Raw genomic sequence first — 23,299 nt, forward strand, 5'->3', positions numbered from 1 at the left:
GGCCAGGGCCAGGCGCGGGGCTGCCACGGCCTCCCCTCACCGCGCCCGGGCTCCTGTCGCTGGACGTGAAGCTCTGCTCACCAAACACTAGGGAAGATGGGGGGGTCAGGAAGAGGGGACAGGAGGGGGGCAGGGGGAGGAGGGGTCAGGGGTCAGGAGACAGAGCTGGGGGCAGACAGATGATGTAGATGTAGATGATGGGAGACATCGATGGATAGACTCGGGTGACAGGTGACAGCTGTGGGTGATCGATAGGTGATTGATAGTGATAGGTAGGCATAGATGATGGGCTGTAGATGTGGGTGACTGATAGGTCAGATAGATGCAGAGGTTCGGGTGACAGCTGTGCGTGATCACAGATGACTGATAACGGAGAGGTGGCGGGTGATTGATTGATAATAGAGAGGTGGCGGGTGATTGATAATAGAGAGGTTGCGGCTGGTACAGACACAGACAGCCGGCGGGACGTGGATGACTGATGGATGCCGGCTGGCCCCGTCCGGTGGGTTGGCTGGTGGGGGGGGGGGGTGTGCGCATGCGCGCGGCCCGGGACGCGAACTCGGGGCCGGCGCCGTCCCTGGGCTTCGGGCCGGGCGGGGCTCTGGCCCGGGAGCCGCGGCTCCACTCCCGGCTTTGGGGGCGGCGGCGGGGCCGACCGAGGTCCCGCCCGCGGGCCATCGCCGTCCCCGGGCTCCCGAAGGACGGCTCCCGCCCGGCCCGGGCGGCGCGGGCCCGGCCGTGCTCCGCGGGACGGCGCCGAGCCACCGGAAACGGCGCGAGGGGCGGGGCGGGGCCCGCGGCGGGGCGTGGCCTGGCGAGGGCGGGGGCGTGGCCTGGCGAGGGCGGGGGCGTGGCCTGGCGAGGGCGGGGCCCCACCTGGGCGCCCAGCCCTCGCACACCTGCTAGGCCCGGGGCGTGGTCACGGAGCGACACGCCCCTCGGCCCCGCCCACAAAGGCCCCGCCCCCGCGGCGGGAAGCCGGAAGCGAGGCGCAGGGCGCGCGCCGAGGCCCCGCGGAAGGCGACCAGGCGGCGGCTCCTCCGCGGCCGCGGCCATGGGGGCCCTGCTCCGCCCGCGGCCCGCGCCGCCGCCGCTGCCGCTGCTGCCGCTGCTGCTGCTCCTGAGCGCCCCCGCCCCGGGCCGCGCGGCCCCGCGGCTCCTCGACCGCCCGGCGCCGGCCTGCGCGCAGGAGGTGAGGGCGGGGGGGGGGGGGGGGGGGGGGGGGGAAGGAGACGCGGGGAGGGGGTACACAGGGACTGGGACAAGGGGCGTGGGAACCGGGAACGGAGTGGGGTCAGGGTCTGCACAGGACCAGGACAAGGGGCAGGACCAGGACCAGGACCAGGGGCAGGGACAGGGGCAGGACCAGGACCAGGACCAGGGGCAGGACCAGGACCAGGGGCAGGGACAGGGGCAGGACCAGGACCAGGACCAGGGGCAGGACCAGGGGCAGGACCAGGACCAGGACCAGGGGCAGGGGCAGGGGCAGGACCAGGACCGGGGGCAGGACCAGGGGCAGGACCAGGACCAGGGGCAGGACCAGGACCAGGACCAGGGGCAGGACCAGGACCAGGGGCAGGACCAGGACCAGGACCAGGGGCAGGGGCAGGACCAGGGGCAGGACCAGGACCAGGACCAGGGGCAGGACCAGGACCAGGACCAGGGGCAGGACCAGGGGCAGGACCAGGGGCAGGACCAGGACCCGGGGCAGGACCAGGACCAGGGGCAGGACCAGGACCAGGACCAGGGGCAGGGGCAGGACCAGGACCAGGGGCAGGACCAGGGGCAGGACCAGGGGCAGGACCAGGACCAGGGGCAGGACCAGGACCAGGGGCAGGACCAGGACCAGGGGCAGGACCAGGACCAGGGGCAGGACCAGGACCAGGGGCAGGACCAGGACCAGGGGCAGGACCAGGACCAGGGACAGGACCAGGACCAGGACCAGGGGCAGGACCAGGACCAGGACCAGGGACAGGACCAGGACCAGGACCAGGACCAGGGGCAGGACCAGGGGCAGGGGCAGGACCAGGGGCAGGACCAGGACCAGGGGCAGGACCAGGACCAGGGGCAGGACCAGGGGCAGGGGCAGGACCAGGGGCAGGGGCAGGGGCAGGGGCAGGCAGACTGTGAGGCTGGAGGCAGGGGGCAGGGGGCAGGGGCAGCAGGACCACTGTGGGGAGACTGAGGACCATTACCCATACCACCCCTACCCTGACCCCAACCCCACCCAGCAGCAAAACGCTGGACGCGGGTGTCTGCTGAGGTAGGGCCTTGCCCACTGTCTCCCTAGCCGGCCTCAACCCACTGATGTCTGGGTCCGAGGAGCTGGGATCACAGGTCTGATCCCCCAGGCCGGTCTGCCACGCCCCACACCCCATGCCCCACCACGCTGGTCTAGGAAGGGAAGCTGGCTGGGCGTGAGCAGTGGCCCTGCCTGTCAGGAGGGGCTCTGCCGCCACAGGAAGCGCCAGCTGCCTGGCGGTGCAACTCCTGCGGCCGGCGCAGTTTCTTCTTTAAAAAAAATAACTCACCCTGCCTCCCCCTTCCAGGAAAACACGCCCTCCGCTCCCTCTCTTCCACTTTCTGGGGGTCCCTGCCCAGCTCCCCTGTCCCCACACCGGCCAGGGAGGCCGCTTGGTCTCTGAGTCAGAGGATGTGACACAGAGGGACATTCCTCCTTAATCTAACGTTGTATGTGATCTGTCCAAAAGAAGGTGGAGGACAAAGTGACTCCCCGAAGAGAAGTGTGTTCAGGGTGCGGTGTTGAGAAATGTCCCCGGGCCCTTCCTGCTGCCCTCCAGAGGTCTTGAGGCCAGGGAGCCCCAGGGGTGCAGGTTGGGGGCACCGGCTGGCAGCCACAGCCTGGGGCAAGGGTTGGGTGGAGTCTGTGGTCGCAGCCTACAGGGAGGCTGGGCTAACGGGCCCTGAGGGCTCTTGCGGGTGGGGGGGGAGCTTGGGGCTCACACCTCCTGCTTCTGAGCCTCTCCCCCAGTGAAGCACTGATCCCTGAGCCACGCACTTCCACAGCCGGGACAGAGCTCGGTCTGCCGCCTCCTCCCCTCCCCCTCCCCTCAGCCTGCACCTGCTCTGGAGGCTGAGATCTGAGGGTCCTGGGTAGAGGCTAGGGAAAGTCTGTGAGACTTTCCAATTAACCACCAAAAAAACAAAAACAACAAAAGCCAGAAGTGGTGCTGTGGCTGTAGAGGTAGAGCTCTAGCCTTGAGCAAGGACAGAGCCCCAGACCCTGAACTCAAGTCCCAGGACCACACCAAAAATAAAACAAAAACCTCAGATTTCTCTTCCTCCTCTTCTAAGTGGGCACAAGATGAGGCAGGGAGGAAGGAGGTCAGAGGGCTTCCACCAGCCTCTCCACAGCGTGGAGGCGTGGTTGTGAGAAACGCCCCCTCTGACGCTGCACCCACAAGCAGGAAGCTGATACGTGCTCGGGCTATTTTTAAAGCTGGGTGGGTGGGTGGTTTTTTGTTTTTCTCCTTGTGGTTTTTATTTATTTAGCGATACTGAGAGTTGAGCTCGGAGCCATACCTGTGCCAAACAGGTGCTGTACCACCGAGCTACAGCTCTACCCCAAGAACAGGACCTTGGAAGCCGTTAGCCGTAACTCCTAGCCGTAACCACCAGAAAACCAGAGTGGCGCTGTGGCTCAAGCAGTAGAGCACCAGCCTTGAGCTGAAGAGCTGAGGGACAGCACCAGGCCCAGAGTTCAAGCCCCACGACCGACCAAAGTAAAGAAAAGAAATAACTGCTAAGGAAGAAATCTTGGACAGCACAAGACCTTCGCTAGTACCATCAAAATAAGTCATAAATATTTTCTTTGCATTATTTTAAGCTACCTGAGTGCAAATTCTGTGTTGGAATTAAATTCTAAAGAAAATGACCATGATTTTTTCCTCTGGGTCAATGTTTTTATCTCATTTTTTATCTATTTTTATTCATATTAACATCGTAGATAAGCCATCTCTTAAGTAGTTTTAATTTAATTTTTAATTACTTTTTTTTTTGCCAGTCCTGGGGCTTGAACTCTGGGCCTGGGCACTGTCCCTGTGCTTCTTTTGCTCAAGGCTAGCGCTCTACCACTTGAGCCACAACATCACTTCCAGCTTTTTCCGTGTAGGTGGTACTGAGGAATGGAACCCAGGGCCTCATGCATGCGAGGCAAGCACTCTACCACTGAGCCACCTTTCCAGCCCATGTAATTTCTTTTTTGTTGTTGGTGGTCATGTGGGTTGAACTCTGGGCCTGGGTGCTGTCCCTCATCTCTTCAGCTCAAGGCGAGCACTCTACCACTTGAGCCACTTCTGTTTTTCTGGCAATTTATTAGAGATAAGAGTCTCATGGACTTTTGTACCCGGGCTGACTTTGAACCATGATCTTCAGATCTCAGACTCCTGAGTAGCTAAGATTATAGGTGTGAGCCACCAGTGCCTGGCTTTAATTACCTTTTTAAGTACTAAAGTATTTTTTTTAAGCCTCACTCTAAATCTGCTCTCCTGATGTTGACCTCTAAATAAGCATGTGCGTATTTGTTTAATTCTCCAGTTGTCCAGTTTAGATATCATCTGCTGATGCTTCTGGGGGGCGGGGGAGGGAGGCAGTACTCAAAAGTTAACTCAGGGTCTACAGCTTGCTGGCCTTGTTCATTCTCCTGGCCAGCTCGCACTGAGTCACACCGCCAGTCCTGCTTTTTGCTGCCTATATTGGAGATGGTCTCACCATCCGCCCGGGCTGGGGCTGGCTTCAAACCTTGACCCTCCTGAGTACGATTACAGGCTGGAGCCGCCAGTGCCCACCATTACCTGCTGCCTTATGATAAATGACAGTTCTGCCTCGCCTCCTCCCATCCTGCCAAGGCATTCCCACGGGGGTCCAGTGCCCGCAAGGGTCCGCTGCAGGCTCCAGACCCCTGCAGGGGTCCACTGCCCGCAGGGGTCCGGTGCCTGTAGGGTGTCCACTGCCTGCAGGGGTCCAGTGCCCACAAGGGTCCAGTGCCTGCAGCAGTCCAGTGCCTGTAGGGGTCCACTGTCCGCAGGGGTCCAGTGCCTGCAGGGGTCCACTGCCCGCAGGGGTCCAGTGCCCGCAGGGGTCCAGTGCCTGCAGGGGTTCACTGCCCATAGGGGTCCAGTGCCCGCAGGGGTCCACTGCCCGCAGGGGTCCACTGCCCACAGGGGTCCACTGCCCGCAGGGGTCAACTGCCTGCAGGGGTCCACGGCCCGCAGGGGTCCAGTGCCTGCAGGGGTCCACTGCCCGCAGGGGTTCACCACCCATAGGGGTCCAGTGCCCGCAGGGGTCCACTGCCCGCAGGGGTCCAGTGCCCGCAGGGGTCCACTGCCCGCAGGGGTCCACTGCCTGCAAGGGTCCACTGCCCGCAGGGGTCCAGTGCCCACAGGGGTCCACTGCCCGCAGGGGTCCACTGCCCACAGGGGTCCACTGCCCACAGGGGTCCAGTGCCTGCAGTGGTCCAATACCCGCAGGGATCCACTGCCCGGAGGGGTCCAGTGCCTGCAGGGGTCCACTGCACACCCGGATCCACTGCCTGCTCCGAGTGTCCTGAGAAGTGAGCGGGCCTTGGGCCTCAAGGCCCGCAGCATGCTCTGGCCCTTAAGGCCCAGGTGGTTGGAGGGAGATCCTGAATCCAGGCTCTGCACCACCCCAAGAACTGTTAGCATTCCAACGTCCCCGGGACCCTCTCCTCGGCTGGGCAGAGGAAGGGTGTGGGAAGATGTCCCCAGAGTGAGCGGGTAGGCTGGGCTGCGGGCTGCTGCGTGGCTCTCCCTCCCGCGCTGCCTTCCCAGGTATTGACCACCTTCTCTTCCCACAGGGCCTGCGCTGCGCCGTGCAGAGCAGTAAGTTCTCCATTTCCTTCCCTTGTGCCTCAGGGACCCCGACAATGCCGCCCTTCCCTCCTGCACCCCGTCTCCACAGCATTTCCCCGGAACCCACCCCCAGCGCCCCGTGAACCCACCCCCAGCGCCCCCTGAACCCACCCCCAGCGCCCCCTGAACCCACCCCCAGCGCCCCCTGAACCCACCCCCCAGCACCCCCTGAACCCACAGAGCCCCGCCCCAGGATCCCTCCCCAGAACCCACCCCCAACGCCCCCTGAAGCCACAGAGCCCTGCCCCAGGGTCCTTCCCCAGAACCCACCCCCAGCGCCCCCTGAACCCACGGAGCCCCGCCCCAGGTCCCTCCCCAGAACCCATCCCCAGAATCCCCTGAAGCCACAGAGCCCTGCCCCAGGGTCCCTCCCCAGAACCCACCCCCAGCGCCCCCTGAACCCACGGAGCCCCGCCCCGGGGTCCCTCCCCAGAACCTACTCCCCAGCACCCCCTGAACCCACCCCCAGCACTCCCTGAACCCAACCCCAGCGCCCCCTGAACCCACAGAGCCCCGCCCCAGGGTCCCTCCCCAGAACCCACCCCCAGCGCCCCCTGAACCCACGGATCCCCGCCCTGGGATCCCTCCCCAGAACCCACCCCCAGCGCCCCCTGAACCCACGGAGCCCCGCCCCGGGGTCCCTCCCCAGAACCTACTCCCCAGCACCCCCTGAACCCACCCCCAGCGCCCCCTGAACCCACCCCCAGCGCCCCCTGAACCCACAGAGCCCCACCCCGGGGTCCCTCCCCAGAACCCACCCCCAGCGCCCCCTGAACCCACGGAGCCCCGCCCCGGGGTCCCTCCCCAGAACCTACTCCCCAGCACCCCCTGAACTCACCCCCAGCGCCCCCTGAACCCACCCCCAGCGCCCCCTGAACCCACCCCCAGCGCCCCCTGAACCCACCCCCAGCGCCCCCTGAACCCACAGAGCCCCGCCCTGGGATCCCTCCCCAGAACCCACCCCCAGCGCCCCCTGAACCCACGGAGCCCTGCCCCGGGGTCCCTCCCCAGAACCTACTCCCCAGCACCCCCTGAACCCACCCCCAGCGCCCCCTGAATCCACGGATCCCCGCCCTGGGATCCTTCCCCAGAACCCACCCTCAGCACCCCCTGAACCCACGGAGCCCTGCCCCGGGGTCCCTCCCCAGAACCTACTCCCCAGCACCCCCTGAAGCCACGCCAGCACAGTGGCCTCTGGGCACCGCCCTCAGCTGCGCGCCCTCCTCCCCGGCTCCCAGGTTCCTGCCTGGACGACAGCTGGGTCCATCCTCGGAACCTGACGCCCTCCTCCCCCAAGCTCATGAGGACCCAGCTGGGCGTGGCCCTCACTGGGCATGGAGACCGCGTCCCTGTGCTGCTCATCCAGTGGGCCCTGCAGACGGACGGTGAGTGGGGGCCAGCAGTCTGGGGCCTGTGGCTGCCACCGCCCACAGACAGACGGCGCGGCGGTTCTTCCGTCCAGACTGGGCCCTGGGCTGACTGAATCCACCACTGCAGTTGCAGCCGGCCCGTGTCCATCCCACGCCCCTCCACGGAACACCCCACATTTTAACCGCCACACTACGAACTCGGGAACCCGTTGGCTGCCCAGGGCGAGAACTTTCTGAGGCAACCCCGCGCCTCTCGGGCTGGGACCCAGGCTGTGTCCTGAGCCCGCGTGCTCACGCCCGCCCTGGTGTGGGGCCGCTGCCCTCCACGCGAGGACCCTGAGGACTGGCCCTCGGCCCCGGCCAGCCGAGCAGCCTCCGTCTGCAAAGCAGGGTCAGGGGAGCAGGCAGGACGGGAAGTGTGGGTGCAGGGACCGGGGCAGGGGGGGGGGGGCGAGGCCTGCCCGGTGCCGCGCGCGCGCGCTGACGCCCCTCCTCCACCTCCAGCCAGCATCCTCTACCTGGAGGGCACGGAGCTCTCCGTCCTGCAGCTGAGCACCAACGAGCAGCTGTGTGTCAAGTTCCAGTTCCTGTCCAGGCTGCAGCACCATCACAAGCGGGTACGGAGAGGGAAGCCTGGCGCAGGGCTGTAACCCAGCAACACGGGGAGGCACACGGGAAGACCTGAGCCCGGGCTGGCCAGGGCACAGAGCAAGACCTGACCTTGGGAGTCACAAGTGAGAAGGGACTGGGGCTGGCCCCGGTGGCTCACGCCTGTCACCTAGGTCTGAGGGTCAGAGTTCAAATCTGAAAGATTCTCATCTGAAAGAAGTGGAGCTGTGGCGCAAGTGGTAGAATGCCAGCCTTGAGCCAAAAACAGCTCAGAGGAGGCACCCAGGTCCTGAGTTCAAGGCCCACCTACCCGAGAAAAGGAAGCTGGAGTCTTCCGTACACGTCCACCTGGAAGATAACACACAGACGTGCCCACCTGCCTGCCTGCAGCACAGGTTCACACACGTGCACGCGCATGCACACACGCACACATGCACACGCGCACACGCACGCATACACACAAGCACGCACACATGCACACGCACGCACATGTGCACACATGCACATGCACGCTCACACACGCACGCACATGCACAAGCATGCACACATGCACACGTACAAGCACACGCACACATGCACAAGCACAGGCACGCACACACACATGCACAAGCACACACGCATGTGCGCACACGCATGCGCACATGCACACGCACGCACACATGCACGCACATGTGCACATACACATGCACACGCACGCATGCACACGCACGCACACATGCACACGCACGCACACATGCACACGCACGCACACATGCACATGCACGCTCTGGGACCTTCTCCGGAGCTGGAAGCACGCCCCACGGCTCCCCCTCCCCTCCATCCCCTCGCATCCCTCCTTCGCCTCAGATTTCAGTTTTCTCACTAGAAAGGCAATGAGACTCCATCTAGGGAGAAGAGAGGCATATTGTAGACAGTGCCCGCTCTGGGTGGGGTGGGGTCTCACTCCTGTTTTGGGGAGAGGTGGGGGGCTTATCCCATCTCCCTCCCTCCTTCCCTCCCCTCCCTGTCCCATCCTCCCTCTCTTCCCTCCTCCCTGCCCTCCCTTCTTCCCTACCCCCTCCTCCTTGCCCTCCCTTCTGCCCTCCCCCTCCCCCCTGCCCTCCTCCTCCTCCCTGCCTGCCCTCCTGCCCTCCCCCCTGCCCTCCCCTCTGCTCTCCCTCTCCCCCCTGCCCTCCCCACAGTGGCGGTTCAGCTTTGAGCACTTCGTGGTGGACCCTGCGGAGGAGTACGAGGTGACGGTGCACAACCTGCCCAAGCCCTTCCCTGACGGGGACCCCAACCATCAGTCCAGGAGAGTGGTGGTGCCTGGTAAGAGGCCCCGGACCCAGCCCAGGAGAGGCCTCCTCCGGGAGCTGCACCGGCCCCTGGGCCCCGCCCTCTGCCTCAGTCTACCCTGCCCCGTGCACACCGCCCGGGCCCTGCCCATCCCCGCTGCCCACACACAGGGCTGGCCTTGGGTCCACCTGTCGGTGAACACCCAGAGCCTTGCACGCGCGCCGGCCTGGCGCGAAAGGTGCCAGGAACGGTCCCTGCTCTGCCGTCTGCTGTGGTGTGGGGCGCAGGCTTCGCGTGCGCCCCGTGAGCGCTCACCCTGAGCCCGGGGACTCAGGCTGTGCTTGTCCCGACGGTGAACTGACCTGAAGCCCGCTCCCCAGCCGCTCAGCCGCCGCGTGGCCCGCAGCGCGCTGCCGCTCACACCAGCGCCCTCCCCCCCGCCCCAGCGCCCTCCCCCCCGCCCCGCGTGCTGCTCACACCAGCGCCCTCCCCCCCGCCCCAGCGTCGTCCCCCCCGCCCCGCCTGCTGCTCACACCAGCGCCCTCCCCCCGCCCCGCGTGCTGCTCACACCAGCGTCCTCCCCCCGCCCCGCGTGCTGCTCACACCAGCGCCCGCCCCCCACCCCAGCGTCCTCCCCCCGCCCCGCGTGCTGCCGCTCACACCAGCGCCCTCCCCCCACCCCAGCGTCCTCCCCCCGCCCCGCGTGCTGCTCACACCAGCGCCCCGCCCCCCACCCCAGCGTCCTCCCCCCCGCCCCGCGTGCTGCTCACACCAGCGCCCTCCCCCCACCCCAGCGCCCTCCCCCCGCCCCGCGTGCTGCTCACACCAGCGCCCTCCCCCCCGCCCCAGCGTCCTCCCCCCCGCCCCGCGTGCTGCTCACACCAGCGCCCTCCCCCCGCCCCAGCGTCCTCCCCCCCCGCCCCGCGTGCTGCTCACACCAGCGCCCTCCCCCCGCCCCGCGTGCTGCCGCTCACACCAGCGCCCTCCCCCCGCCCCGCGTGCTGCCGCTCACACCAGCGCCCTCCCCCCCGCCCCGTGTGCTGCCGCTCACACCAGCGCCCTCCCCCCGCCCCACGTGCTGCTCACACCAGCGCCCTCCCCCCCGCCCCGTGTGCTGCCGCTCACACCAGCGTCCTCCCCCCGCCTGGGCGTCCAGGCCGCAGAGGAGGCTTCCGTGCCTCCCCCCTCGCCTGGTGACGCCCTGTCCCGTCCCCGCCGCGGGCCTCCACTGTCCTGGCTCTGGCCGGGCTGCGCGGGGTGCCGGCCGCAGCGGGGACTCAACGCCGCCCCCTGCTGGGTGTTTGCAGGCTGCCAGGACTCCATGATGAAGACAACCACACCCTGTGTGAGCGCAGGCAAGTGCTGCCCAGAGACCCTTCCCTGTGCCCAGAGACCCTTCCCTGAGCCCAGAGACCCTTCCCCGCTCCCAGAGACCCTTCCCCACGCCCAGAGACCCTTCCCCGTGCCCAGAGACCCTTCCCCCGCGCCCAGAGACCCTTCCCCGTGCCCAGAGACCCTTCCCCGAGCCCAGAGACCCTTCCCCGCGCCCAGAGACCCTTCCCCGCCCAGAGACCCTTCCCCGCGCCCAGAGACCCTTCCCCGCGCCCAGAGACCCTTCCCCGTGCCCAGAGACCCTTCCCTGAGCCCAGAGACCCTTCCCTGTACCCAGAGACCCTTCCCCGTGCCCAGAGACCCTTCCCTGCGCCCAGAGACCCTTCCCTGCGCGCCCAGAGACCCTTCCCTGCGCCCAGAGACCCTTCCCTGCGCCGAGACCCTTCCCTGCGCCCAGAGACCCTTCCCTGCGCGCCCGCGCTCCCACATACCTGCAGGTCTGCGGAGACCTCCCACCCACCCCCCCCCACACACACACACCCGCGGGTCTGTGGGGTGAGATGTGGGTCTGTGGGGTGAGATCACACCCGCGGGTCTGTGGGGTGAGACCCCCCCCCCCCCGGGCACGCCCGCGGGTCTGCGGACACCTCACCCCCCACCCCGCGCCCGTGTCCCCGGCAGGCAGCCTGTGGGACCCCGGCATCACCGTGGAGATCCTGGAGGCCGGGCAGCTGCGGGTGGGCTTCACCCTGTGGAACGAGTCCACCCCGTACCATGTCCTGCTCAGAAGCCTTCCCGGCTCGGAGAACCAGAGCTGCGGGGAGCAAGGACAGCCGGTGCCCGCGGTAACCACAAAGCGGATCCCAGCCCCCTCCCCCACACCCGGCCCCTCCCCCACACCCAGGCCCTCCCCCACACCCTGCCCCTCTCCCCCACCCAAACCCCTCCCCTACACCCGGCCCCGCCCCATACCCAGGCCCTCCCCCACACCCAGCCCCCTCCCCCACACCCGGCCCCTCCTGAGCCCTGGTCGCGTCCCCATTTCCGGCTCCTCAGGGTTCCTTGCTGTGGGTGGAGCAGCTGGTTGGGCCCGGCCCCCTCCGCGGCCCCTGCCGCCCCAGCCCTGCGCCCCCACCGCCCCAGCCCCGCGCCCCCCGCCCTGTCTGTGTGGCTGTGTCTGTTCTACTTGCCTTTTCTCTGTTGCTTATTTTTGGCAGATGGGGATTGCACTGGGGGCCTGGGCTTGCTCCGAAGCTGCTCTACCGCTTGAGCCACACCCCCAGCCCATTGAACTCGGCCTGGGTGCTGTCCCAGGCTAATGCTCTACCGCTTCAGCCACAGCACAACTTGTAGCTTTGTTGTTGTTGTTGGCTGTTTCTCAGGGTAGGGCCTGTCTCTGTGCCCTGACTGGCTTGGACAGTGATCCCCCTGCTTGCGCTTCCCTGTGGCTGGACGCAGGCCTGTGCACTCCCCAGCCAGGGATGGAGATGAGTCCTGCAGGCCTCAGGGAGAGATCCTCCGTCTCTGCCTTGCTTTGCCACCTGACCTGGCTAATTTGCCCCACTTCTAAAAAAGGACTTACAGATCTAACACTGAAACTTGGAGACGTAAGAGGAGGATGAGTCTAGTTAGTGCCGTGCTTCTCACACCCCTATGTGTCAGACCCAAGGCCCGGGCCTCCCCCCTGCCCCAGGCCTGGGACTGACAGCTCCTACACCTGCCTCCTCCCGTGCCCGCCTCGTGCCCACACCTTTCCCCCTCCGGCCTCCTGTGGGCCAGGTGGTCTGTGAGGGGGCCCATCCCCACGGAGAGCCCGTCCCCACTGAGGGCCCGTCCCCACAGAGGGCCTGTCCCCACGGAGGCCTGTCCCCACGGAGGGCCTGTCCCCACGGAGGGCCTGACCCCCATGACTTCCTTGTGCATGTCCCCAGCAAGCAAGCTCTGACCCACTGAGAACTTTACACTCCTCCTCTCCTCCAGCCCAGACAAGAGCAGTTCCACCAGCGAAGCAATGTCACCTTCGCTCTGTCCGACGTCCAACGGTGCTGTCTCCACCAGGTCCAGGTGGGTGTGCACGGGTGTGGGGGTGTGCACGGGTGTGGGGGGTGTGCATGGTGGGGATGTGCACGGGTGTGGGGCTGTGCACGGGTGTGGGGGTGTGCACAGGCGCGGAAGCGTGCACAGGCATGGGGGCGTGCATGGGCGTGGGGGTGTGCACGGGTGTTGGGAGTATGCATGGTGGGGGTGTGCATGGGTGTGGGGGTGTGCATGGGTGTCGGGGGTGTGCATGGGTGTCGGGGGTGTGCATGGGTGTCGGGGGTGTGCATGGTGGGGGTGTGCATGGTGGGGATGTGTACGGGCGTGGGGGTGTGCATGGTGGGGGTGTGCATGCTGGGGGCGTGTATGGTGGGGGTGTGCATGGTGAGGGTGTGCACGGGCGTGGGGGTGTGCATGGTGGGGGTGTGCACAGGCGTGGGGGTGTGCATGGTGGGGGTGTGCACGGGCGTGGGGGTGTGCATGGTGGGGGTGTGCACAGGCGTGGGGGTGTGCATGGTGGGGGTGTGCGTGGTGGGGGTGTGCACGGGCGTGGGGGGTGTGCATGGTGAGGGCGTGCACAGGCATGGGGGTGTGCACAGGCGTGGGGGCGTGCACGGGTGAGGGCGGTGTTCACACTGCAGAGTGAAGTCGCAGGGAAGGCCCACAGCCAGGTGCCCCACAGCCAGCTCCCCTGGCCGCCCCTCTCCTGGGGCCTCGTGTGGACCGGACCCCAGTCCAGCAGCCACGGCGTGGGGGGGGGGGGTCTTGGTCTTAGGCCTTTGGGAAAGTCTGGGGTTTGAACACAGCGTCTCTGACTTGCTAGTCAGGCGCTCTGTCCCCTGAGCCACGCCGTTGTCTCTCCCTGTGTTGCTTTAGTTGCTTTTCAGTTAGGGCAGCCTGGGCCATGGTCTTCCCTATGTGTACCTCCCATGCAGCCGGAACCACAGACGTGCACCCCTACGCCTGGCTTGCTGGTTGAGATAAGGTTTCACTAGCCTTTTTCCCAGGCTGGCCTTGAACCCCCGGCAGCCGGGATCCCAGGTGCCATCTGCCCTGGCCGCCTTTCTGCACAGCGTTGCTCCGGCTGTGCTGAAATCGGGCTCAAGCAGCCCCACTGCCTCGGCCTCCAGAGTTACTGAACCACAGGCGTCACCACCACAGCCCAGCCTCTTGACACCCGGCCTCCCCTCCCCCAGATCCAGCCCTTCTTCAGCAGCTGCCAGACCGACTGCTTGAGACACGCAGTGACGGTGCCCTGCCCCGAGCCCCCGCCCACCCCAGGTAGGAGCCCTGTCCATCCCAAGCCCCCGCCCACCCCAGGTAGGAGCCCTGTCCATCCCAAGCCCCCACCCACCCCAGGTAGGAGCCCTGTCCGACCCGACCCGAGCCCCCGCCCACCCCAGGTAGGAGCCCTGTCCATCCCGAGCCCCCGCCCACCCCAGGTAGGAGCCCTGTACCTCCTGAACCCCCACCCACCCCAGGTAGGAGCCCTGTCCATCCCGAGCCCCCGCCCACCCAGGTAGGCGCCCTGTCCATCCCAACCCGAGCCCCCACCCACCCAGGTAGGAGCCCTGTCCATCCGGAGCCCCCGCCCACCCCAGGTAGCCCTGTCCATCCTGATCCCTCCCCCACCCCAGGTAGGAGCCCTGTCCATCCCGAGCCCCCCCCCACCCCAGGTAGGAGCCCTGTCCATCCCGAGCCCCCCCACTCCAGGTAGGAGCCCTGTCCATCCCGAGCCCCCCCCACCCCAGGTAGGAGCCCTGTCCATCCCGAGCCCCCCCCACCCCAGGTAGGAGCCCTGTCCATCCCGAGCCCCCGCCCACCCCAGGTAGGAGCCCTGTCCATCCCAAGCCCCCACCCACCCCAGGTAGGAGCCCTGTCCATCCCTGCCCCGAGCCCCCGCCCACTCAGGTAGGAACCCTGTCCATCCCTGCCCCAAGCTCCCGCCCACTCAGGTAGGAACCTTGTCCATCCCTGCCCCGAGCTCCCGCCCACTCAGGTAGGAGCCCTGTCCCTCCCGAGCCCCCGCCCACCCCAGGTAGGAGCCCTGTCCATCCCGAGCCCCCGCCCACCCCAGGTAGGAGCCCTGTCCATCCCGAGCCCCCCCCACCCCAGGTAGGAGCCCTGTCCATCCCGAGCCCCCGCCCACCCCAGGTAGGAGCCCTGTCCATCCCGAGCCCCCACCCACCCCAGGTAGGAGCCCTGTCCATCCCTGCCCCGAGCCCCCGCCCACTCAGGTAGGAACCCTGTCCATCCCTGCCCCAAGCTCCCGCCCACTCAGGTAGGAACCTTGTCCATCCCTGCCCCGAGCTCCCGCCCACTCAGGTAGGAGCCCTGTCCCTCCCGAGCCCTGTCCATCCCGAGCCCCCGCCCACCCCAGGTAGGAGTCCTGTCCATCCCAAGCCCCCCCCACCCCAGGTAGGAGCCCTGTCCATCCCGAGCCCCCGCCCACCCCAGGTAGGAGCCCTGTCGGTCCCTGACCGCGGGGGACGTCACATGGCCTGCCCGGGCCCTCATGGCGGGCCAGGCCCTGCTGGAGCGTGTGGGGGATGAGTGCACGCTTCCCCCTTCCTCCTCAGTCATGGGAGACCGCGGCGGCAGGAAACCCCCTCCCTCCCCCCTGGCCCCGGGCAGAGGGAGGCCTCCCTCCGAGGCTCAAGGGCTCTGTGGACACTTGGGTCTGGTCAGCGGAGGTCTGAGGAGAGGGCCGGGCTGCGGTCCTGCTGATACTCAAGAGCAATATTCCCCCTCCCCCCCCATGCTGTTGCAGAGTCCTTTGCAGGTAAGCGCGGGGGGGGGGGGGGGGGGGGGAGGGGAGCCTGCAGGGGTGCAGGCTGCCGGAGCGCGCTCACTCTCTCCTCCTACCGCAGACCGCGTCCCCCTGTGGGTGTACGGCCTCATCACGGGCACCGCTGTGCTGCTGGTGGCCTCCGTCCTCCTGCTGGCCGTCTGCATGACCTGGAAGCTCTCGGGTAAGGCACAGAGGCGGGAGCACATGACCAGGCCGCCCGCCCGCCCGCCCGCCCGCCCGCCCACGCAGCCCTGCCGGCCCAGCCCAGCCCGCCCACCTGCGCAGCCCTGCCACACGCCCAGGCCACCCTCCCGCGCAGCCCTGCCGGCCCAGCCCAGCGTGGACCAGGCCCTGCTCGCGTAGCTCAGCCAGCGTCACTAAGACCAGCGGTGCGAGGATCCCCCTGGCATGAACAGCCCCTTCCTGAACCCCAGACTTGTCTATCCCAGATCAGAGGGGACAGCCGCATGTGGTGGAGAGGGTCGGGTCCAGACCCGCATCTCACCCATGTGGCCCCCGGCCCCACCTCCCTGGCTTTGCAGCCATGGGACGATTCTCTAACAAACCTTAGGTTCTGTCTTCTGTGAGATTGGGGGACAGGGCCCCCCCCCCAGGGCAGAGGCAGGGCTGTAGGTTCCTGGCACCCCCCACACCATGACGGTTAGGTGTGAATCATTAGGGATTGCTGTGTGTCTCAGGGTCGGTGTGAATCATTGGGGATTGATGCATGTCTACGGGATCTAGTGTGAATCATTGGGGATTGCTGTGTGTCCCAGGATCAGGTGTGAATCATTGGAGGCTGTTGTGTGTCCACAGGATAGGGTGTGAATTGTTGTTGGAGATTGCTGTGTGTCCTGGGGTCCAGTGTGAATCATTGGAGATTGCTGTGTGTCCACAGCTGCTTTCGGAGCCGCGGCGCTCCCTGGCCGCCTGCCGGGTCTCGCAGGGGCCAGAGGACGCCTGGTGTCGGCCAGGTGGTCTTGGCCCGCCGACGGATGCCCAGTGTCAGCTGGGTGGTCTTAGCCCGCCAGAGGACGCCGGTGTCGGCCGGGTGGTCTCGCAGGGGCCGGAGACGCCGGTGTCGGCCGGTGGTCTCTCTTGGCCCGCTGGAGGCGCCGGTGTCGGCCGAGTGGTCTCGCAGGGGCCGGAGGACGCTGGTGTCGGCCAGGTGGTCTCTCTCTGCCCGCCGGAGGATGCCGGTGTCGGCCGGGTGGTCCCGGCCCGCCGGAGGACGCCGGTGTCAGCCGGGTGGTCTCTCTCGGCCTGCCAGAGGCGCCGGTGTCGGCCGGGTGGTCTCTCTTGGCCCGCTGGAGGCGCCGGTGTCGGCCGAGTGGTCTCGCAGGGGCCGGAGGATACCGGTGTCTGCCGGGTGGTCTCGCAGGGGCCGGAGGATGCCGGTGTCGGCCAGGTGGTCTCGCAGGGGCCGGAGACGCTGGTGTCGGCCGGGTGGTCTCTCTCGGCCCGCCGGAGGACGCCCGGCCCTGTCTCCGCAGCCTCTCCCCAGTGGGTTCTTTCTTCCACAGGGTCTCACCACGGGAAGCACGGTGACCAGAGCAAGCGCACAGGTCAGTGCCCTGGCCACGCGGGGCGGAGCGGGGTCCACGCAGAGGACACGGAGCAGACGCGAGGGGTGTACCGGACCCCATCTCTACCCCATGGTGGGGAGGGTCAGCGAGCACTGCGTGCAGAGGACGCAGGCCTCACAGACAGCCCTGTGCCTTGGCTGACGCCCGTGCGGGTGGCTCAGCATGGAATCCCAGCTGCTCGGGAGGCTGAGATTTGAGGATCGCGGTTCAGAGCCAGCCCCAGCAGCAAAGTCTGTGAGACTCAACTCCAGTGAGCCACGAGAAAACCAGAAGTAGTGCTGTGGCTCAAGTGGTAGAACGCTCGCCTTGAGCTGAAGAGCTCAGGGACAGCGTCCAGGCCCTGAGTTCAAGACCCACAGTTGACAAAAAAGAAAGCACCTGTCTTGAGGCTTAGCTCAAATGGTAAAGCACCCTCAATGAGCCAGCCCCCAGAGGGGGGGGCCCCAGAAACAGCACAAAGCAAATTCATCTACATACAGCCAGGGGTCAGGTGGGAAATGGAGGGTGCTTTTCACACAAGGCAGAGACTGGGTTTTCTCAGGCAGGGCAGGCAGCGCCCAGCAGCAGCTTCTAGCCCAGTCTAGCTCCGTCTAGCTCCGTCTAGCTCCGTGTAGCCCCGTCCAGCTCCATCTAGCCCCGTCCAGCCCCGTCTAGCCCCGTCCAGCCCCGTCTAGCCCCGTCCAGCCCCGTCTAGCTCCGTCTAGCCCCGTCCAGTCCCGTCTAGCCCCGTATAGCTCCATGTAGCCCCGTCCAGCCCCATCTAGTCCCGTCTAGCTTCGTCTAGCTCTATCTAGACCCGTCCAGCTCCGTCTAGCCCCGTCTAGCCTCGTCTAGCCCCGTCCAGTCCCATCTAGCCCGGTCTAGCCCTTGTAGGAGGCTGCCTGCTCTCCCCGCCCTGGGGCCGGCCAGCAGCGCAGAGGGCCCTGGGTGTGAGTCCACCTGCTCCCCTGTCTCCACAGACGTCCAGCCCGCCGTGGACCTGACCCCGCGGCTGCTGAAGCCCAGGAAGGTCTGGATCGTCTACTCGGCCGACCACCCCCTCTACGTGGACGTGGTCCTCAAGTTCGCCCAGTTCCTGCTCACGGTCTGCGGCACCGAGGTGGCCCTGGACCTCCTGGAGGAGCAGACCATCTCGGAGGTGGGGGTGCTGAGCTGGGTGGGGCGCCAGAAGCAGGAGGCGGCCGAGGGCGGCTCCAAGATCATCATCCTGTGCTCCCGAGGCTCCAGGGCCAAGTGGCAGGCCATGCTGGGCGGGGCAGGGCCGGCCGTGCAGCTGCGCTGCGAGCACCAGCGGCCGGCCGGAGACCTCTTCACAGCCGCCATGAACGTCATCCTGCCCGACTTCAAGAAGCCGGCCTGCTTCGGCGCCTACATCATCTGCTACTTCAGCGACCTCAGCGGGGAGCAGGACGTGCCGGACCCATTCCGCATCACCTCCAGGTACCCGCTCATGGCCGGCTTCGAGGACGTCTACTTCCGCATCCAGGACCTGGAGATGTTCGAGCCGGGCCGCATGAACCGCGTCGGGGAGCTGGCCGGGGACAACTACCTGCGGAGCCCCAGCGGCCAGCAGCTGGCCCAGGCTGTGGAGCGCTTCCGCAGGTGGCAGGCCCGGTGCCCGGGCTGGTTTGAGCGGGAGAGCCTCTGCGTGTCCGACGGTGCGGAGGTGGACGCGGACCCGTGGCTGGACGCAGACACGGACCCGTGGCTGGACGCGGAGCTGTGTGGAGGGCCGCCGCCGCCCGGGCCCGCCGTGGTCAAGCAGACGCCGCTGGCACGGGAGCCGGCCCCCGCGGGCGGCCTGGCCCTGGCCCTCCACCTGCCCCCCGCGGGGCGGGGCCCGGCCAGGCTGGAGCCCCGGCTGCCGCCCGAGGGGACGCCGGCCGCCCAGGCCCTGCGGGCCTCAGTGCTCCCCGTGGAGGGGGTCCCCGCGGCCCACACGGTGGAGCCCCTGCCCCCCGCCACCACCACCTATGCAGCCCGCCGGCTGGCCGGGCTAGGGGACCCCGAGGCCCACCCCCTCCTCCCGGTGGCCACCCCGGACCGGCCCCTGGAGGGGGAGGACGTGCGGGAGCAGCTGGAGAGCCTGAGGCTGGCCCTGCTGTGCGGCTGGGCCCCGGGGGACCCCTCCGAGGAGGAGCAGCGGCAGTCCCTGCAGTCCGACCAGGGCTACATCTCCAGGAGCTCGCCGCAGCCCCCGGACGGGCTCCTGGACATGGAGGAGCCGGGCCCGGGCCCGGGCACGCCCGCCCCACCGCTCTCGGCCGAAGACCTGCAGAGCCTGCGGCACCTGCAGCAGCAGCTGCTCTTCCAAGAGCTGAGCAAGAGCCGGGGCTGGGGCAGCGCGGGGGCCCAGAGGCCAGAGGCCGGGGACAGCCCCGTCCCGCCCCCACCCTGAGAGGACACACAGCCCCCCCCCCCACCCTGACAGGACACACGGACAGCCCCGCCCCACCCTGAGAGGACACACGGACAGCCCCGCCCCGCCCCCACCCTGACAGGACACACGGACAGCCCCGCCCCGCCCCCACCCTGACAGGACACACAGACAGCCCCGGCCCGCCCCCACCCTGACAGGACACACGGACAGCCCCGGCCCACCCCCACCCTGACAGGACACACGGACAGCCCCGCCCCGCCCCCACCCTGACAGGACACACGGACAGCCCCGCCCCCACCCTGAGAGGACACACGGACAGCCCGCCCCGCCCCCACCCTGACAGGACACACGGACAGCCCCGCCCCGCCCCCACCCTGACAGGACACACGGACAGCCCCGCCCCACCCTGACAGGACACACGGACAGCTCCGCCCCACCCTGACAGGACACACGGACAGCCCCGCCCCACCCTGACAGGACACACGGACAGCTCCGCCCCACCCTGACAGGACACACGGACAGCCCCGCCCCACCCTGACAGGACACACGGACAGCCCCGCCCCCACCCTGACAGGACACACGGACAGCCCCGCCCCCACCCTGACAGGACACACGGACAGCTCCGCCCCGCCCCCACCCTGACAGGACACACGGACAGCCCCCACCTCCGTCCCCACCCTGACAGGACACATGGACAGCCCCGCCCTGAGAGGATACACAGACAGCCCCCCACACCCTGACAGGACACATGGACAGCCCCCCCCATCCTGACAGGACACACGGACAGCCCCGCCCCCCGTCCCCACCTCGAGAGGCAGGGTGCACACATGGTGGATGCCTGTGGTCCCAGCCCGGGGGAGGCTGAGTCAGGAGTTTGAGCCATGAGCAGGTTCTGAGGGGCAGAGCCAGGCTCAGGGAAGGACAGATGGCCTCTGTCACCTCCTTCCATTCTGACCCAGCCCTGTAAGAAGCCACCAGCTCGTGTCTTACAGGGGGGTTGTCCCAGCCCCTGCCAGGCTCGGCAGGCCAGCCCTGCTCCCCGCCACTCTCCACCCGCTCTGTCCCGGCCGCTCCCCGCCCACTCTGCCCTGGCCAGCTCCCTGCCCGCTCTGCCCCGGCTGCTCCCCGCCCACTCTGTCTTGGCCAGCTCCCTGTCCGCTCTGTCCTGGACAGCTCCCTGCTTGCTCTGCCCTGGACAGCTCCCTGCCCGCTCTGCCCTGGCCGCTCCCTGCCCGCTCTGCCCTGGACAGCTCCCTGCTTGCTCTTCCTCCCTCTTTGCCTCCTCCTGGCAGGCGTAGGTGTGGCCACTGCATCACACAGGAGGGAAACCGCCCACACGGGCCAGGTGGCCGCCACAGACCCAGCAGCCTGGGGCTCAGGCTCCTCCTCCCGAGGCCCAGGTCTCGGTCCTCGCTGGGACTGCGTGGAAGGCCGGCGGCCAGGCCGGGCCTCCTCAGCCTCCGGGAGCCCCATCCCTTCTAGCATCCCACCCAGCCAGGTCCCCGCCTCCCTCGCTCTGCTGTCTTCCCTGCTTCAGGGTGGCCATGCTCCAAGGCTCCTGCAGTATTCCCCACAAGGAATCTGACTTCCTCACTGTGCCTTTTAAGAACTCACACCTATCATCCCAGAGACTCAGGAGGCTGAGATCTGAGGATCACGGCTCAAAGCCAGCCCTGGCGGGAAAGTCCAAGAGACTCTGATCTCCAGTGAACTACGAGAAAACTAGAAGTGGCGCTGTGGCTCAAGTGGTAGAACGCCCGCCTTGAGCTGAAGAACTCAGGGATAGCGCCCAGGCCCAGAGTTCAACACCTACAACCAACAACAACAAAGGACCAGTACATAACTCAGTAAATCTCTTTGATGACAAACCCGGGCTAGCCTGGTGTGGTCTATAATCCCAGCTACTCTGGAGATGAGCATGGGGAAGGTCATGGTTTGAGGCCAGTTGGGGCCGAGAGTTGTTGAGACCCCATCTTCACAAAACCAGACAAGTGGCGTGGTGTGAATCTGTCATCCCGGCTGCGTAGAGGATCCCTGTCCGGACTGCCCCAGGCCAAAAGCAAAAGCCAACCCAAAACAGCAGCCTGCCGCCGCCAGGGCGTAACTGGAGCGGTAGGGCTCCAGACCAGCAAGCGTGAGGCCCCGAGTTCAAACCCCACCTCACCATGGTGATTTCAGATCCGCTGGGGTTGATGCTTCGGCTGGAGCGGGAGTGACAGAGTGGAGGACAGCTCAGCACTCGCCGAAGTCCCCCTACGCGGAGGGACATCACTCGAGCTCCAGTCGGGTTTGAGACCAGCCCGGGCACCCTCGCTGGGCTTCGCCTCCAGCAGGGAAGCCGGCGCAGTGCTGTCCCCTGGGGTCAGCTGAGCCGCGGATGCCCACGCGCCGGGCGTCAGCCCCGGCAGCAGTCCCCTCTCCCGCAGCGCTGGCAGACGCCGCCCACCCAACGCAAGGACCCAGGGTGGAAGCCAGGATGGGAACGATCGTAAACCACACAGGAAGCTTGTCACAGGTCCCAAATTTGGGGGGATGCTTCCCCCCCCCCCAGAAAAGTCTGGCTTTATTTTTAAAAAGAGAAAGGAGGAGGAAAGTGTGATAAAGGCGTGAGATGCACGTCAGCCCTGCCAGCCTTCTCCATCAAAAAAAACACATCCGACTGCCAGGGCCTTGCGGGACCCGCGCACGTCTGAAATCTCAGTCCCTCGGGAGGCTGAGGCGGGAGCATCACTGGAGCCCAGGAGCTCAGGACCAGCCTGGACCAGACCGTGCGTCCCAGACGCCTCTGACAGCAAACACCCCGGGGGCCGGTCCAGAGGAGCAGGTCGGGTGGGGGCTGGCTTGGCGGTGAGCATTTGCCTGGCATGCAGGAGGCCCTGGGTCCCGTCCCAGCACCTCACGGAGGAGATGGTGACCCCTCTGGACGACGCCTTAAAAATAACGAAACGGCTTTTAAAAGTAAAACCAGATCAAAGTTGGGGCTCAGATAAAGACCCCCCTCTTCCATGCCGAAATGCTGCGAGCAGATGGTGGCCCCCCCCACTCACAAGACCCTGTCCTGAAAACTCTAGAAAGTCAGGGAAAGAGGTCTTCAGGGCCATTTCTTACCGTGAGAGGGACTGGCGGGGGGGGGGGGGGGGGCGGCTAGGTGGAGTTCTCCCACAGTGCAGAGAGGGTGCCCAGGCAGCTGGGCCTCAGTTGGCCCTGTAGCAAGGCCGCAGCTCCCCCACCACCAGACAGCACTGTGGGGGGGATCCCCGGGGGCGGACGGGCATGGCTCAGATGACACGTCACAGTCTGACATTAGGTAGTAGAGAGACAGTAAAGCTGGAGAGAGGATCTGAGAACAACGCAAGCAGCTGCGGGCCCCAGAACCTGGCACGGAACTGGACCCCAGGCAGAGCGAGAACCAGGTCTCGGGCTGGGCAGGTGGCTCAGCGGTAGCGCGCTTGCCTTGCATGCCTGAGGCCCTGGGTTCAATTCCTCAGCACCACATAAGCAAAAAGAAAAAAGCCGGAAGTGACACTGTGGCTCAAGTGGTAGAGCGCTAGCCTTGAGCTAAAGAGCTGAGGGACAGCGCCCAGGCCCAGGCCCAGAGTTCAGGCCCCACGACCAGACCCCCCCCCCAAAAAAAAGAACCCAGGTCTTCTGGTACCTTCCAGGGTTTACTACAACACAGAAGATCTCACACAGAGGAAAGGAGAAAGGGAACGAAAATCCCTAAGGTTTCACCCCACCGCAGGTGGGGGGGGGCACCTCTGGCCTGGCTTCCTGCCCCCTGCCTCCCTGAAAAACACCCGCCTCAGATTCCAGAAGTGGCATCCAGATGTCACTGGATGGATGTCACCTGTCACCAAGGCAGGACACGGAGAAGGGCCAGGAGGGCCGAGGCTCAGCAAACTCCAGAAGCCAAGCCGAGAAAGGCCCCTTAACTCCCTCCCATGCACACCAGACTTCCCAGAGCCCCACAGAAGGGGAATTAGGTACCCTGCTCCCCGACGGCCCCCCAGAAGATCCAGCTTCCTGTC

General features: G+C 66.7%; 1 protein-coding gene across 1 annotated transcript; it reads left to right on the forward strand.

Moving 5' to 3' along the window:
• The first annotated feature begins 1,054 nt into the window (after nt 1–1,054).
• Il17ra (interleukin 17 receptor A) lies at nt 1,055–19,378 on the forward strand. Its single transcript, XM_042672168.1, has 13 exons — nt 1,055–1,192; nt 5,837–5,861; nt 7,130–7,276; nt 7,766–7,878; nt 9,052–9,178; nt 10,453–10,500; nt 11,159–11,322; nt 12,458–12,541; nt 13,711–13,795; nt 15,285–15,296; nt 15,385–15,486; nt 16,829–16,870; nt 17,851–19,378. Exons 1-13 carry the CDS (start codon nt 1,055–1,057, stop codon nt 19,287–19,289), a joined length of 2,526 nt encoding a protein of 841 aa, XP_042528102.1. The 3' UTR covers nt 19,290–19,378.
• The last annotated feature ends 3,921 nt before the right edge of the window (nt 19,379–23,299 follow it).

Source organism: Dipodomys spectabilis, unplaced genomic scaffold (assembly GCF_019054845.1).
Source record: "Dipodomys spectabilis isolate Male_0828 unplaced genomic scaffold, ASM1905484v1 ptg000671l, whole genome shotgun sequence".
NCBI classification, from domain to species: domain Eukaryota; kingdom Metazoa; phylum Chordata; class Mammalia; order Rodentia; family Heteromyidae; genus Dipodomys; species Dipodomys spectabilis.

Excerpts from the sequence above, each read along its gene's own strand:
- Il17ra (XM_042672168.1), top strand. The coding sequence starts at position 1,055 with ATGGGGGCCCTGCTCCGCCCGCGGCCCGCGCCGCCGCCGCTGCCGCTG. Across the intron at positions 11,323-12,457 it reads AAGGACAGCCGGTGCCCGCG|CCCAGACAAGAGCAGTTCCA; the intron begins GTAACCACAAAG and ends CCTCTCCTCCAG. Across the intron at positions 12,542-13,710 it reads GCTGTCTCCACCAGGTCCAG|ATCCAGCCCTTCTTCAGCAG; the intron begins GTGGGTGTGCAC and ends CCCCTCCCCCAG.